This window comes from Pseudozyma hubeiensis (assembly GCF_000403515.1).
Source record: "Pseudozyma hubeiensis SY62 DNA, scaffold: PHS42, whole genome shotgun sequence".
In the NCBI taxonomy this organism is placed as follows: domain Eukaryota; kingdom Fungi; phylum Basidiomycota; class Ustilaginomycetes; order Ustilaginales; family Ustilaginaceae; genus Pseudozyma; species Pseudozyma hubeiensis.
In genome coordinates this window covers 276180-292182 of record NW_012133824.1, presented here as the reverse complement: position 1 = coordinate 292182, position 16003 = coordinate 276180, and the positions used below count along the sequence as shown (strand labels likewise).

The window sequence follows — 16003 nt, the reverse complement described above, 5'->3', positions numbered from 1 at the left end:
GAGGAAAAGTCACAAAGTGAATGATAACAAGCGACGGGGTACAGGAGTAACTTTATTGATAGCGGCAAGGCCGAGACTGTTCACAACAAACACGCTCAGCAACGAAGGGCTCGGGTGCATCACTTTTTGAAGGGAAAGTCAGATGGAAGGGGAGCCGCGATTCCGCGACCACGGGTGGGATATCGGTGTTCGACCTGCGGCGTCTTCACGGGCTTTGTCTTCGTAGCTCGCTTCTTTGCCACTCGAACGGGCCCGTATTCTTCGTCTGAATCAGAGTCGTCCCGGCGCCTCCGTCTTGAAGCTTTCGCTGCCACTCGCCCCTTGCGAGCTCGCGAGTTGACTGGATCACCCTGCGGAGACAAAGCTCGGTCAGTGGCTCGGAGTCCATCGACCGTGTCGCCGGCCATTTCAGACATGTTCAGCCTCTGTTTGCCAGAAACAGCAGAGGGACCGGTGCCCTGACTACGAATATCGAGACGTGACGCGGATGGTATGGCTTCTTTACCTTGAGCTTCGACATGCGTCGTAAGGGCGGCGCGCTTTTGCGCCTGACGTCCGTACTTCTTTGGAGCCGCCGATCTGCCGGTTGGGCGACCAACTTCCTTGGCCAATGATCTTGTGTCTGGGGAGCGTCTTGGTGGCACTGGAAGGTCTTCGTCGTCGATCGGCCCGATCGGAAACGTACGTCGCCCGGCCTTTGGCCGAATACGCGATGCGTCTTCCTCGTCGGAAGCTTGCTCGACATCACCTTGCCAGTTCCAATTTTCAAAGTCTCGAGCGTACACCGAGCCGCCTTCGGTCGAGGGTGGCTCGGGTAAGCATTCTGGAGATGGATCCCTGCGTGGACCGTCCTCAGCAGGATCAAAGCCGTGTGCGTGAGAGAGCCTGTTGGCTGGTGCAACCATGTTCAACGAAGCTCGTGTGGCGGCTTTTCGGTGACCTTGTCGACGGTAGGATCCTATATTCGCCTCGTTGCCATCTCGCGCCCCGAATACAGTCAGATCCGACCCAATGAGGGCGGTCAGTATCTCTTCTCGGCTCGCTTTTGCCTGTTGATACGCCATTCCACGCTCTTCAATTTCCATCCAGATCCTCTCAGTAGCCAGCTGGCTCTCTTGCTGCCGAATTGCGAATGTATCGACGCTCTCTTGGATGCCCTCAAGCCTTCCTTCAATCGACGTTCGACACGTGTCGACGGCAGCAAGCAACTGCGAACCCGTCGGTTTACAATGAAGAAGCCACGTGTCAGAAAACGTCGACAAGCGTTCCTCTCGGTCAGTGCCTGCATTGCGAGCACCTCAACTCACCTCGTTGTATCGCACCGCATCCTGGCTTCTTTGAGTTTCGTCGCTCGACGCCAGTTTGTCGATTCCACTTACGGCCGACTTGAGCATTCTTTCAAGACCATCGATCACTTCGAGGAGTCGCCCCACTGTGTCGGGGATACATCATGTCGACGCAGAGGAGAGTCCGGCTGTCAGAAAGGCGAACGGGCTTGATGGCTGTCCATCCTCGAGGCCACTCACAGGAAAGATGCTGTTCCTGCTGCATCTCGTCAACCCGTTTGAGAACACCAATTTGACCCGTGAACAGCAGCTCCACCGTGTTCTTTATGCCCTCCTCAGACTGCTCAGCTTTCTCCAGTCTCGCTATCAGCTCCTTGTGAAACTGTTGAGCATCTTTCCTGAATTCTTGTGTTTGGTGCAGCTGATTGCGCACGTGCGTGTCGAGAGGGTCGTGATTGTGCACATTCTGCGAATTTGCCGACATTGGTCGGCGAAGAGGGTTGGGAGCCGATCGAATATCTCTGGAACCCGACGATATGCTGACTGGATTGGCAAACTCCGCAGCAGACTCGTAGGCGGTGCTCGACCGCTTGCTGGTGTTGCGAGATGGTTGATCGTCAGCAAATGGATATTCGCCGATCGACCTCTGGCTGCCTTGGCGTTCGGAAAGGTCAGTATAGTCTCCGCGAAAAGCGGCATTTGCGATGTGATTCGGATCAGGGCCGATCGACGACATGCGACGGTCGGAGCTTGAGATACCTGTGCTGCTCTCGGGGTCTATGTCCCAGACAGGTGGATGACGGAAAGATCTCTGCGTGGTCCCATGACCATCTTGACCGACACTCGTCTGGACGCTTCCGACAGCAGGAAAAGCGCGATTGCGTCCCTGTTGATGCGGCAAAAACATAGGCGTCCCTTGAACGCCCCCAGGTTCGGGTTCTGATATGACGAAAGTACGCGAACTCTTCTCTTTGCTGGGAAAGGGCTGGGCTCGACCTTGGCCCTGGTGCATCTGAGGCACCGGCTTGCTCTTTTTGGCATGGCTGCTGATGCCTAAGCTAGTTTTAGCCATGACAAGTAAAGCAAGATCTCAACTGAAGGCCGAAAGTGTGCGTCACTGCCCTTGGTTGTAATATGAATGCGTGACGTTCACTGCGGACGAGCGGATCGAAAGCGTGTAGTGCCGATTTTGGCGGGTAAAGAGACCTCGAGTGGATTCGACAGAGTAGAAAGGAGGAAAGGGTGGACGGGTGCATAGCGCATGTATTTATGCTTATGGACAGCGCAGACATTTGGCATCTCGTAGCGACAGCCACTAGCTCACACGGCTGAGCAAAGGAAGAGAGCGGTGTGCATTGCTGGATCTGTCGCGATCAGTGCTTACTTCAGCGGACAAGGGCGTAGTGCAAACCAGGTAGGCAGCGCCAGAGGGAAGCTGCTAACTCGATCGGAACATCCGGTGACTTCGCATTCTCAGGCAAGCGGGCTGATGAGCCTGTTTGAAAAGGACGAAGAGGGAAGGGGGACCGAAGCGATCGGAACAAATTGTTCGGGTCGAGACAAAGAGATTAGTCACGATCTTCTTTGTTCGGAACAAGGTTCGGCTGTGCCGCGCAGAGTACTTACTTGATCAAGCTGGGCTGCGGTGTGCTTCGGGTGAAGCCGATGTACAGGACGAAAGGAACCCTGCGCCAGGTTACAAGGTCACGTCGGAGTGATGGAACCAGAGCAATCCGTCTGAGAGTCAGCCTTTCGGCAAGCATGATTGTGACAGCAGAGAAGACAGTAAGCCACACTTACCAGCCATAGTGCAACAAAGTCTTGGAGACGTCGACTGCCTTGACGATTCGCTCCTGCCATCGGGGTTGCCGAAAGAGAGCATTGGTTAGCAAAAGAGTCTTCGTGTCAGTGAAAGGTCCTCGTGTGAAGATCTCGAGCATGAAGCTTAGCTTTGATCCAGCAAGCGCAGCCCTTAGGACTTGAACTCAGTCCGACTGACCAGGCCAGAATCACTTTCACAGCCTGTCTTCAGCCTTTCTGGGCAATTTTGCCGAGGAAGTTCGCCCGTGCTTCGTCTGAGTCCACGGGTCTTGCCAGCGATGAGGACATTGACGCACCTTGGTGTCTTCTGAGAAAGCCATTTTGACTGTGTGAGGAACCGATATAACTTCGAGTTGCGAAGAGCCGATCGTGATGTCAGAGGAGGAAGCTAAGTGGAAAAAAGCCTTGCATGCAGACAAGTGACAGAAAGCTTTGTCAAGTCCGATTCCCGACCTTCTGAATTTGTCGTTGGTCAGAAGTGGAGACCACAGCAGCACGGCGCGATTGTCATATTTTGGAACGCGTTCTGGAAGTGTTGGTTTTTTACAGTGACCTGTCATGGTACAAGGAATGCTGGCCACTGTTCTTGACATTCGTCGCTGGATCGACGGCTCTTGACAGGCCTGCTTTCAGGCTAGCACCATCATGGACATCGATTCAGCGCCGCCCGACGAAATGAATGGCGAAACGATCGCCATTCTCATCCTTTTTAACTTTCACTGCCGAGTTCAGCTCAACGACGAGGCTCTTGTTGCCCGCAAGAAGCTACTCCTGTTCCTCATGGACAAGATCTACCAGACACGCCCGCCTACACCCTCATATGTGGCGTTTGCAGACGAGTTAAGGGCTACGATGGAAGGAGCCGAGGACGACGCTCGTATCATGACCGAGTACCTTGAGAGCATGCTCGATCTGCTTCATGTTCCGGATGGGTTGACCAAGCTGTTCAACGAGAAGCTCAATCGTATCATGCCGAGCTACGAGCCTATGGGCATGCTAAATGCCACCGACATCTTCTTCGAGCGACGGTCTTTCTTCGGCCTCTACTTCCGTCGCATCAAGCTCATCTTCGACAGCCTCGATCTGCAGGCGAGAGATCAATTGACGACAAGCGCGCGCGCATGGAGACAGGGGCTCTCACGTAGATCCGACGGGTTCAGTGCGGTCGACCTCACCTCGCTAGACCTACCCGATGCGAGACTTGCCGCATTTCGAGACTATCAGATGGGCCTGCTACGCGGAGACTATGCAATGGCCAAGGACAACATGGAAAGATTTTTCGACTTTTACGCCCCAGGTGCTGATCGCGAGCTTCATCAACACACGCTGCTGCACCTCGCCGCTTTTCATGTCAGGACCGAGAGCTTCGGCGCCGCTAGAGCCGCCCTGAATGAGGCTGTCAGCCTTGCGCGATCCGCCAACGACAACGAGTGCATCTCTGCTTGCGAGAGCCTCATGCTACGAATCCAAGGTGTCGGAACCAGCACCCTCGCCGCATTTCCAGCATCGGCCACTGTCTCGACCAGTGAACGACACAATATTTCTGTCAACGATGCGGTTTGGCGAGCAGGCTGCGATCTGTCTCGAGGTCGCTCGGCGGTCGAGACGCTTCAAGACTTGGAGGATTCTGCCGCTCCTGCTCAGCCTTCTAAAGATGGTCTGGCAGCCGCCGAGGCCTCCTTGCAGCTCGTACAAGATGCCAAACGCCGTGTGGGCAGAGACTCGCTCCGTTATGTTATCGAGGTCGCGCACCTCTGGGATGTGTTGGGCCAGTCAGCCGTCGCCGATATTTATCAGAATCGGATCGGGAAGGACGGGGACAAAATAGCACGATCAGCCCTGCAAGAAGAGAGCCGGATCGCCGGAATCTGTCACAAGGCAAAAAGGGTGAGTGTCTTCGTAACGCAAAGTAGTCGGACAATGAGCCTTCCACGGTGTGATGGTGATCGCGTCTAATGCTGATTTTTCGTTTTCGGTCTCCCACAGCTTGCACGTGCAGGACGATACGATGCGGCGCTGAGCCTGCTGGTCTCGCCTGCGACCTTCAAGGCGATTTCGTTTGACGACTACACCAAATGGCATAGGTCACTTGCCGGAATCTTACGATTGCGAGCAACGCGTCGACAGGACGAAGCGGTCTTGGAGCTCTTGGCAGAAAGCCTGCCAGACACCGCATCCATCCATGACGACTGCGACGTTGAAGACGCTGTCGACTCGCCAAGCGCGTTGGTCGAGCTCGCATTGCGTTTCCTCGAATCAGGCAAGTCGAGCTCGGCGGAACAGAAGTTCTCATTCCGTTTCAAGGCTTTCAGTCGACTTACTGCTGAACAAGCCGCGGAGTCGCTCTTGAGCAAAGCTGCAAGACGGGCGCAAGGCACTGAACCAGTGCTGGCGCTCATGCCGACGCTGGCGGCTCTCTCGATCGCAAAAGAAATGGACTGCACTCGATTGATCCTCTGCGCGAGAGTGCAGCTCGCCGAAACATTGGGACTTCATCTGAATATGTCAGATGGGGCGCGGCTGCTCATGGAACCCGATCTGCCCAACTGCTTGTCGAATGGGGACATCGAGCTGCGAGCGCGGGCCCAGTGGACGTATGCGCGCATGTTGCTGTCGTGCTCGGATGAAAAAGAGCCTAGGGATCTGACGAGGGTATTGCACTGGCTGCAACGAGCTGAACGAGGTGAGTCGTAGCAACACAGGCCATGAAACGTGCTGTCGTATTTTCCGCAAAGATGGCTTCGCTGACCTTTTCTGTCGTTCTCCTGTTGCCTTTGTCCATCCCCTGCTCAGACGCGGACCAGGCCGAATGTCTCGGCTTGCAAACGCAGATTCTCTACTACATGGTACGGCTGCACCATCATCTGGGAAACGGTGATGATACAGTTGCCGTGACTTCGCGTCTAAACCAGGTAGAGCGTAGATGGACTCGCTCGGACAAGTCGCATGATGAGGCCCACCTCGAACAAGTTGGCCAGATTCTTGATGTTGTTATCTCTGTGGCCGGCTACGTGGCGAGCGGGGAGGCTGCGAGCGAGCGTCCAGTAGCTGTCTAGCCAACGGCTATACACACCAGACGCCGGCCTCGTTGCAATAGCGAATGATCCATGAGATTCGCAGAATCGAGTTCGCGACCAGGGGGTCGCTACAGTGTACGGTGTTATGTACAGGGTGCATGTGTGTGTCTGAGAATTTACCTGATGTCAGGTTTGGCGGTGGTGACCAAGGGTCTGATCCCCGCAATAAGGTTTTACGCGTGAAAATATCAGTCGGCGTTGCGGACGCTGATCTGTGTCCAACAGATGAGCCGGATTCGGGTGACCGGCTCGCTTGCAATTTCGTGACCGGACAGGCCGACACTTCGTCAAGCAATGTCAGTTGCTATCAGCCTACCAAACAATCCCGTTGGCACACCTAAGCTTTCGCGACAATCCTTCTGACGGTCGTTCACGCGAGCATTCATCTACGGCAACAAGAAGGTCCGAGGATCACCATCGCCTACTGTCCACGATCAAATGGCCACGAACGCTATCAGCCTGCGAAACTAGAATAATAGGCTCGAAGCACTACGCAGCCGTTCTTCCACATCTCCGACACATACAAAATGCCAGCCCCAATCGTGAAAAATTTTCAGGATGCAACGCAAGATGCGGTCGGCATGACACGGAACCTAGCGACCGACGGCTACTCGTGCTCAGCAGTGGATGGCGGTATCACGATCGTCTGGGCTGAACGCGAGGGACTCAACGAGCAAGGCGAGCTGGTCCGAGAAGCGGCCGAGGTAGACGACTCGCAGGAGAAAGCACGACTCACCATGAAGACATCCGGCAGCGCCACGGCGCCGACAGCGATACGGAAGGACATCCACGCTCGCCTCGTTCTGCGCATGCGGGTAACAGATAAGATGGACAACTCGCTCGGAAACATGCACGGAGGCTGTGCCGCTACGCTGGTGGACAACATCACCAGCATGGTCGTTTTCTATCACACTTCGGGCGTCTACGGCGAGCCATGGTCGTTCCTCGGCGTCTCGCAGAACATCGGCGTGCTCTATCTCAACGCGTGTCCGATCGGATCGGTGCTCGAGATGGAGGTGTACTCGGCTCAGGTCGGCAAGAACATCGCATTGCTCACAGCCGACTTTTGGCTCGTCGAGCGAGCAGACGGTGAGAAGGATGATGGGGAAGGGCCTGTTCATATGGGCAAGTGGAAACGCACCAAGAGGACTATCACCGGGACCCACACCAAGGTCGACAACTCTGCGAGGATCAAGCTTTAAATGAGAGGCACCCATTGGCTCTTGGAACAATTGATAAAGTTCTGCTTCATGGAAGCTCCTATATACACGTGTAGCTGTGTAGCAATGCTGGGGGTAGCATCTTCACATACGTAACAATCTGTGGAGCACAACATGACGATGAGGCGAAGGTGGTAGGTATTTAGATAACGATTGTTAGAGTGAAGAAGACGACACGGTCGTCCTGAGCAAAGAAATGATGAGCTCACACTCTGTCGACTGCGATGTGGAGCTGACGATAAGGGGAAGAAGAAACGCAGCTGAAAAAGAGAGGATTCGTGATTTCATCATTCGTACGCCAAAGAAGATCAATCTGGCCCCGGAAGTGCCGCTCTGAGCTCATCTGTGCACCCTGCTTCACTCCCTCACCTTTCGCAATCTGGCCAACGCTCTGCATTACGCCCTTCGATCGATTCTGCAGACGCTGGCAACTCTTTCGATACCTTCGAGTCGGCGCGGTCGGTTCTGCTTGCAAGTCTGTTATCTCTGCTTACGTTTTCGGGGTCAACGTCGTCGACCATGTCTGGAATCGATGACCGAGTCCGCGACGGCTCTTCTTCGAGCCCGCCGTCGAATCGCACACCGCGGCTAGCCTTTCCGACAACCCGCTCGCGGCCCACTTCCATCGTCGACTCGGTGGAGGCGACCACTGAAGCGATGCTCTCAACTTCTCCAGCGTCGTCGATCGCCTCGGCCGGCGCTTCTCCGCGAAAGCACACACAATCAGCGGCAGAGCGTCTTGCATCTGCACAGGCAAAGGATGCTGCGGCTGCGGCTAAATCGCACAGAGCGCGAACTTCGTCCAGTACATCTCGATCCAGCACCGACGGGGCGCGTCCAAAGCTTCCCTCGTTGCTACAGGCGACCAGCACGATAAAATCAGGAGCAACGCCTGTCACTAGCATTTCTGTCGACACCTCCTCCGATGCGCCAACCCAGGACACAACATCGAAATCAGGTGTGCCCTCGAACATCCCTGAGTCGTCTTCGCCGGACACGGGCAGTCAATCCACATCGAGGCGTGCGTCTCGCGATCAGTCTTCAATCACCAGCACCAGCAAAAAGGTGGCAGGCCCAAGCACGACCAAGCAGACGACGGCTGCACCACGGTCAACTCCCAATGCGCCTCCTCTGGTCGCCCTTCTTTCCGATTCGTCCACGTCAAAGCTCATCAAGCAAGGTGCCGAGGCCAAAGTCTACATCTCCCGCATTGCGACCAACAACATCCTCTCATGGCCTCAGCCACGCTCGTCCGAGCTCGAATCGACCAAAGTGGAGCCTCCTGCTTCCGTCCTGCTCAAATGGCGCTTTCCAAAGACCTATCGACATCCGACGCTCTCGAACAACATCACTGCTTCGCGCACCATCATGGAGGCCAGGGCACTGCTTCGGTGCGCAAAAGCGGGGGTAGCTGTACCGAGCGTTCGCTGCGTTGATGAGAAGGAGGGTATACTGGGTCTTGAGCTCATCGCTGGCAAGAGCGTACGCGAGTGGCTCGGTGGTGGTGCTGAAGGCGAGGACGACACGTTGATCGGCAACGGAGATGCCGAAGAGGAGGAAACAGTGCTTTCGGAGAATGATCAGGCCAAGTTGATGAGGTTGATCGGGAAACAGTTGGCTATCATGCACGAAGCTGACATCATTCACGGTGACCTAACCACTTCCAACATGATGTTGCGCCCTGCTTCGCCATCCACCGCCGCAGACGGCGCAGCAGCGACCGTTGATCTGGACCGTGACGAGGTGGTTCTGATCGACTTTGGCCTCTCCTCTGTTTCAGCATTTGCCGAGGATAAGGCTGTGGACCTGTACGTGCTTGAGAGGGCATTCGCTTCGACGCATCCTGCCTCCGAAGCGCTCTACCGCACCATCCTCAACAGCTACGCGGAAGAGGTCACTGCTCGTTCAGCTGGCAAGAACCGCGGAAAGGGCGGTAAGCTCGACAAGTGGGAGGAAACACGACGCAAGCTCGAAGAAGGTAAGTCGACTCACACTCGCAGGGCATCTGACATTGCAGAGCTTTTCACTGACCCTCTCTCGTGCGCAATTTCGACTGATGATGACGATCTTTTGGCAACAGTCCGAATGCGAGGTCGCAAGAGATCCATGGTGGGGTAGGTGAGAATCCCCCTCCCTGTCACATCTTTGTCTCCACCTCAATTGCTGACACAGCATTCGTTCTCTGCCTCGTCTGCTTCATTCCTCGGCCTTTCCTCCCTGTGCAGATCGGCTCTATGGAAAGAAAACTGGCACCGTCGTGTAGTGGTCAATGTCGAGCTATCGATTCAGTTCGAGTGTCACGGTGTCACCACTGCTCTTCGATCGTTACCCTCCATCGCAGGTGCACTGCTGCAGTTGCGACCAACTCACGCTCTGCGCTTGCTCAGATCTTCACCCGACACCGCCGATCGTACCGGCCAAGACTGGCTCGCATTGGCATCGAGGATGGACACGGAACTGGATCACATTGGAGCAGCGAGTCTGCTGGGCTCGCACACTCCTCACGAGAGCTGTGCGAGGACACCGCCGAGGCAAGCTCGACCCTGGTTGAGCTGGCATCTGGTACCTTTGCAGTCGACGTCTGTGTTGACGAGGGTGCCGTTGGCAGGGTCGTTGGAGAAGGTTATGGATGTGATGTTGACAAAGGCATTGCAGACGGTGGATGCGGTTGTGCCGGATGCTGCTTCGCCTTCGCGTGTGATGGGTTGGCGGAGGGGAGGCAAGAGCAAGACGGACTGAGTGCATGTATTTCTCTTCAACCTCGTCGAGATCGTCAATGTCATTCGTACCTCGACACAGTCAGACACGTGAGATGGACAGTCGTGAATAGCAGGCAAACTTTCTGAGGATGACCGTCTCTGAGCCCCGGAATGTAGGGCCAGCAAGGTGACAGCTAACAACAAAACATATAGATACAGTCGCGGAAGAAGGCAAAGCGAAAGCGGAGCGTTTCGAGGAAGGAAATGCATCCGAGTGAGGAACAAGAGAGAGGGCAGCTCGCGTCCCAATCGGAACCAAAAATCTAAAGATGGTAGACGCGAGGACTCTCTCCACTCCTTCAGTTTCTTCGTCGTCTAGAAAGCGAGAGCAAGGATGGACGAAGCGACGACGATTGTCGCAACGAACGAAGAGGCTGTGGAAGACGACAGGGCACCGTTCTGGTTTCGGTGATCAATGTTGCTTCCGTTACCGCCGTTGTTGCCGTTGCTACCGTTGCTACCATTGCTGCCGTTGGAGCCGCTGTTGCTGCCGGTCGAGTTGGCTTGGGAAGCACCGCCGTTGCTGCCCGTGTTACCGTTCCCGATGGCGGTTTCGGTCTGACCCGTACCTGCGGAATCACCGTTCTGGTTGGCACTTCGGTTGTTGGCGCCGGAGCCCTGTTGAGCAGCAGGAACGTCGTTACCCTGGGTAGTGATAGAGTTCTTGCCGGTAACGGGTCCCGAGAGCACCGAGGCGGAAGCGGCGTTGATGGATTCCATGGCAGACTTCTGCGCCTGGGCAGCACGTCCAGTGTCGAGGGCAGTGGAGGCGAGGACATTGTCGATCTCGTGAATCACACCCTGCTGAGCAATGATGTCGGTCTGGAGGATCTTAGCGGTGAAGTTTCCGACCTTGACGGTTCCAGCTTTGTTGTCAAAGACAATGTCTTGGCCGGAAGACGAGATCATGGATCCTTGGTCGATGAGGAGGGGAGAGTAGAGGACGCGAGAGGCGACAATGTGCTGACCGAGAACGGTGGGGATGTCATTGGGGCTGGGGTTGGTAGCCACGTACTTCTGAATAGCAGCGTTGGAGGGTACGAAGAGGGTGATACCAGCCATCGAGTCGATGGTCTTGGCGAGGGCACCGCCTTGAACCTGCTGAAGCAGCGTGTCTGTGCCGTTGTACCTGAGGTACTTGAGCGTATCAGTGACCGAGCCAGGGATGGTGATGGCGTGATTGATGGGTTGAACAGTAACCGTGTCCAGCTTGGTCTGGTTCCCACTCAACGTGTAGGTGCCGTTGTTGACAGCTTCGGCGACAAACCTACGGTCGCCAGACTGAGCGAGCGCAACAGCCTGACCAGCTCCACCGGGCAAGTTGACAAACGCAGACTCGTTCATGTACGAGTGCCCGATTGTGTGCAGGGGGTAAGTGTTGAGGGAGTTCGTATCGAAGCTTCCTCGCAGGACGTGCTGAAGCAGAGTCGCCTCGAGGCGCGCGGAGTCGTTCGTGACAAAAGAAGGAAGGTTTGAGATGGCCTCGTTGTCGGGAGCGAGGAACAGCTTTGGGGTACTGTCCGCCAAGATGCGGTCGGTGACAGCAGAGTGCTGCGAAAGGACGTCGGCGAGCGAGGTGAGGTTGGCGTCGCGAAGACCTTGAAGGAAAGTGTTGACATCGCCTCCCTGACGAAGCTCTAGGTTTTGAAAAGCAGCGCCCAAGGCACACTGAGAAGAAGCGGCAAGCGCGAAAAGCGCAGATGCTGTGACAGAGAACTTCATGATGAAGGGAGGTGAGGGCGGGAGCTGGGGTGATGGTAGTAGGGAAGGAGGCTGGAAAGAGTGACAGCCTGTTGCGATCAAAAGAGAGAGGAGAGAGAGGTATTAGGGAAAGAGGGATGAGTGTCACGTCCAACTCGAGCGAGACTTATATCGGATGCGTGCAACAGACACGGCGGAGACCTAGCGCTGCTCCCTGCGTAAGAGGCAGGCAAGGGGCCGGCAACGTGCTCTTGCATTCAGCAGAAGGGCAGTCCCCGACGGTGATGGCCGAAATGAAGACGTTTCGGCGGATACCGAGGTAGTACACAGTGTGTGAATAGCTTCGTGGCGCCGTGGCATGCGAGCCAGCGCGCTACGATGCACTGCACTTCTCCAAGCTTCTTGAGAGACATGGCTTGGCGCTGTGTCCATTCGGCAGATGGCACGCACTGCTTGCTGTTTTAGGCAAGGATCGGCGAGGTGCGCAGAAGGCCGGAGGGTCTCGCCTTCGAAGTCCCAACACGGTCTATCCGCTATGCGGAGTTCTCAGCAGCGGAAAGCGTGCCGCTGAAATACGGACGGGGGCGACCATCGCTTGGCACGAACGGAGCCTCGGGCTGAACAGCACTGAGATGCGCAGCATTCCTGATCGTCGTTGCAGGGCAGGCAGACTGGCAGTCAAAGCAATGTCAGAGAAGGGGTTGCTGGGCACGAAGAACGAGGAACGAGAAGCGGGATCACACTGGCTGTCGTATGCGCAGAGTGTCTGCAGACTCGACGCCGAAGCAGGCGGGCTGTCAGCACTGTCGGATCATGCAACATCAGCTTTGACAGGTGTGGCCTAGACACACTTCAAGCGACCAAGCAGCTGTTTCCACGAGAAGTGCTTTGCCTCGCCCGGCACTCTTTGGCACTTCATGGTCGGATTTTGTTCGTCCTGCGGTCGCCCTTCTGCCTTTTTCGACGATGATGTTCCGAGTAAAAATTGCTACGAGGGCCCCAGTTTGTGCGCTTGTGAGCTTCTTTTTTCGGGCGACGTCGGCCACGAAAGGGATCGACTTTGCATAGTGAATGCTGAAGGCCAAGTGCTCCTTGGCAAAGGCGCGCAATGCTGAGGATGACTATACCAAGAGCGACGATGCTCGGCCAGCGATCCTGCCATGCACCTTGCAGATCGTTTCAGGCCAAGCCTTCTGCATCACTGCTGTCTCCCATGAAAGGTGCTGCAAGAGGGAAGGCAGCGTTCGGCTTCCAAGAGCGAGGCCGATCATTTCTGTTTTGACAGCTGCAGGTTTCGCAAGTCCGCTCGGAGGCGGCTGCCTGCGTGCCAGCTCACACCTGCAGCCAGTCCAAAATTTTCAGGCTCTTGAGCAGTGACACGCGTTTCCCATCGATTTCATGTGCGCTGCGCGTCGGTGGCTCGGAGACACGACTCGGAAGCATGCACCGCTTCGAGTTCCAGCCTCCGCCTCCTCCTCTTATGATCCTCGTCCGCTGTTGGCAGTGGTCGGCGCGTGACAATCAAGGCTTGGCTATCGTCCTCGCTGATTCCCGATGAACGACAGTCTTCCGACAGGGTTTTACCCTTGCTCTAGGCACGGCAAAGTGTGACTTAGGATATGGCGAGCCTGCGTCTTGGGTACGCTAAACATCTCTCTCCACAAGCTAGCCCTGTCGGCAGCTGTCTCGCTGAGTGGCCCTGGGAAGTCCAGAAGCTTGATTGACAGTGCTGTCAGGTTGAGGTGCTGCGAGGACGCCTCTCCCATTTCTAGATGTAAGGGGTCCAGGAATTGGAACCGTCTAAGGGTCTCTCCATCATTCCTCCCGGCTCGATCTTGCGTGCTTAAGGAGATACTGTACTTGTTCCTGTGCCTGACATACGATAGCACGTTCGTACGTCTTCTAACAGGGTGTCATGCTTTGTGCTGATCGTTGCGACGAAGAGATCGACCAGCCGCCATAGTTGCGGGTGGAGTTCTCGAACTTGAATTGCCGTTTTTGTAGACCCAATTCATACACTTCCGTAAAAATTGACCGCAAAAAAATGGACGAGAAATGCACACTGAACGAACAGGCGCAAGTAAATCGGCTGGTGATCGATCGGATCGACCGATCCAAACCGAGGACGATCTCATTCTCCGTGGTTCCGTGTGCGATACAGCTACTCTCATATAGGCAATCGAGACAACAGCTCGAAGCAAGTGCAACACGAGTGAAAGCAACATCGCATTGGTAGCGTCGACCGATGACGAGGTATTTACAAGGACCGAGTACGCTGATTGGTAGCGCCTCGACAGTCACTGGCCCAGAGAATGCTTCTCCGCCCGAACGCTTTACTTGGAGAACCACCTCATGAACTTTCCGATGATGTGAAGCAATACGACGGAGAAGACGAAAGCGATCGAGAGCACAAGCACGACGACAGGGTCGACGCTGAGACCCTTGCTGTCGTCCGTGTAGAGGCGCATCATGGTCGATGAGGAACCACCGGCACCCGCGGCTCGTGGTGAGTTGGGCTTCGCTGCGGCTTGCTGTGCTGCTCGTCGGCTGTTGGCGGTACGATGCAGAGGTAGAAGTCACGTAAGACGACATTGAAATGGGCGAAGAGGCAGATTGAGAAGATGACAATTGTCAGTACGACAGGCAGAGAACCAGATCGTCTTCCAGAGCTAGAAGCGAAACCTACCGAACTGCCTGCGAGTTCTTGCTTGCCAAAGCGGCGAGATTGGGCTGGGCGCCTGATGCTTTTGCGTCAGACTAGATGCGGTTAAGCATGTTCATATTCGAGTGCCATCGAGGATGAAGCAGACGCGCCGATGGAACCGTTGCGAGGTAAAGGCGGGGGCGCGCGCGGGTTGCAAGCGAATCGTCGGGCCGGAAGGATGCGAAAGATGGTCACGACCAGGATCGAGTCGGATGCAGGTTGATGGTTGGCGGGATGTAGATGGGCAGAAATCGTGTCAGTACCGGCCGCTTCTGACTGTCGTCACACGATCATGCCGACGGCCACGCCGCAGCGCCGTTTTTACGTACCATATTGGATTGCGACTGTGCGGAAAAGTGCCGAATGAAGAGATACGAAGAAGAGCTCGCTGTATAGCAAAGCGATGGAGCGAGAGCGCGAGGAAGAGCTGGTCGAGAGGAGGATGGACTTCGAGTTCAAGGATGATGATGCTAAGGGTGCAGCTCGGGAAGAAGTTGCCCCACGCTCTCGCTCGTCTTTAGGACGTGTCCCGAGCCCAAAACCGGCCAGACACTCTCTGCAACTCTGCAGCTCTCTTGGGCCTTCCACCTCACACTCTCAATCCCAATGCAGCAATCGGTTCCGCCTCAATCTTACTCTAAATTCTTACCGGCCGACAAAATCCGGAGAAGTCCAATTGAAGCTTCTCAAAATTGTTGCTGCAGCTTCTTCTTCTCGACACCATCCTCCTCCACCGTCTTCAATCGTCAGTTGCGGGATCGTCACGATGAAGCTGAACAAGCTCAAAGTAAGACCGAAGAAGGACGCAGCTGCTGCACCTTGCGCTGCAGAGTTCGCTACCATGCTCGCATGCTGGGCTTCGAGCAACGATCTGAACAATATGGGCGCCTGCAAGGATTCGGCCAAGGCATTGCAAGATTGCATGTCCAGCAGGGTAAGTTTCCACGAAGAGAGCGTCAAATGTACTGAGGAAGTTATGTACTGACCTTTTCAATGCTGATTTCCCGCATTTGGTACCGACAGAAACCTCGAGGCGGCGTATCAAAGCCAACGATCAACTATCATCTGGCAAGATTGTCAAAACAGATCTGATTCGGTTCGAGGCCGCCTGATCCACCAGCACATCCTGGTTTCCGTAAGCTTCGGCTCAGCCACGATGGTCCGAGCCGTACAGCTATTCAGTCGCAAAAATTACACCAACACAGTCGCGCATGCAACAAAAGTCCCAATCCGCTCAGGACATTCTTCAGCACCACTGATTCCGACAGAACGATACTCAGCCTTTCCGCACAACCATGTAACAACATTCGCTCCTCTCCTCTCGCCTCCGTTCGCTCTCGTCGGCGAAGAGAGGTCATGTACACTAGCAACAGCATCAATCACAACAATCGATACAAGTATTTTGAACCTCTCGATGCCGTCCACGACTGGGATC

General features: G+C 55.4%; 6 protein-coding genes across 6 annotated transcripts; 4 read left to right on the top strand and 2 right to left on the bottom strand.

Moving 5' to 3' along the window:
* Positions 1-119: 119 nt before the first annotated feature.
* On the bottom strand, positions 120-3700 carry PHSY_004304 (hypothetical protein; the record flags this gene model as incomplete). Its single annotated transcript, XM_012334917.1, has 6 exons — positions 120-1208; positions 1308-1432; positions 1527-2140; positions 2913-2972; positions 3087-3139; positions 3404-3700. 6 exons carry the CDS (start codon positions 3698-3700, stop codon positions 120-122), a joined length of 2238 nt encoding a protein of 745 aa, XP_012190307.1.
* Positions 3701-3782: 82 nt separating this feature from the next.
* On the top strand, positions 3783-6163 carry PHSY_004303 (hypothetical protein; the record flags this gene model as incomplete). Its single annotated transcript, XM_012334916.1, has 3 exons — positions 3783-4994; positions 5094-5790; positions 5901-6163. 3 exons carry the CDS (start codon positions 3783-3785, stop codon positions 6161-6163), a joined length of 2172 nt encoding a protein of 723 aa, XP_012190306.1.
* A 602-nt stretch (positions 6164-6765) lies between these two features.
* On the top strand, positions 6766-7386 carry PHSY_004302 (hypothetical protein; the record flags this gene model as incomplete). Its single annotated transcript, XM_012334915.1, has 1 exon — positions 6766-7386. The coding sequence occupies one exon, from the start codon at positions 6766-6768 to the stop codon at positions 7384-7386; it is 621 nt and encodes a 206-aa protein (XP_012190305.1).
* A 537-nt stretch (positions 7387-7923) lies between these two features.
* Positions 7924-10143, top strand: PHSY_004301 (BUD32 protein kinase; the record flags this gene model as incomplete). Its single annotated transcript, XM_012334914.1, has 2 exons — positions 7924-9518; positions 9630-10143. 2 exons carry the CDS (start codon positions 7924-7926, stop codon positions 10141-10143), a joined length of 2109 nt encoding a protein of 702 aa, XP_012190304.1.
* Positions 10144-10478: 335 nt separating this feature from the next.
* PHSY_004300 (hypothetical protein) lies at positions 10479-13307 on the bottom strand (the record flags this gene model as incomplete). The annotated part of the gene is made up of 2 exons (XM_012334913.1): positions 10479-11831; positions 13203-13307. 2 exons carry the CDS (start codon positions 13305-13307, stop codon positions 10479-10481), a joined length of 1458 nt encoding a protein of 485 aa, XP_012190303.1.
* Positions 13308-14109: 802 nt separating this feature from the next.
* On the top strand, positions 14110-15680 carry PHSY_004299 (hypothetical protein; the record flags this gene model as incomplete). The annotated part of the gene is made up of 3 exons (XM_012334912.1): positions 14110-14117; positions 15273-15502; positions 15592-15680. 3 exons carry the CDS (start codon positions 14110-14112, stop codon positions 15678-15680), a joined length of 327 nt encoding a protein of 108 aa, XP_012190302.1.
* Between the last annotated feature and the right edge of the window lie 323 nt (positions 15681-16003).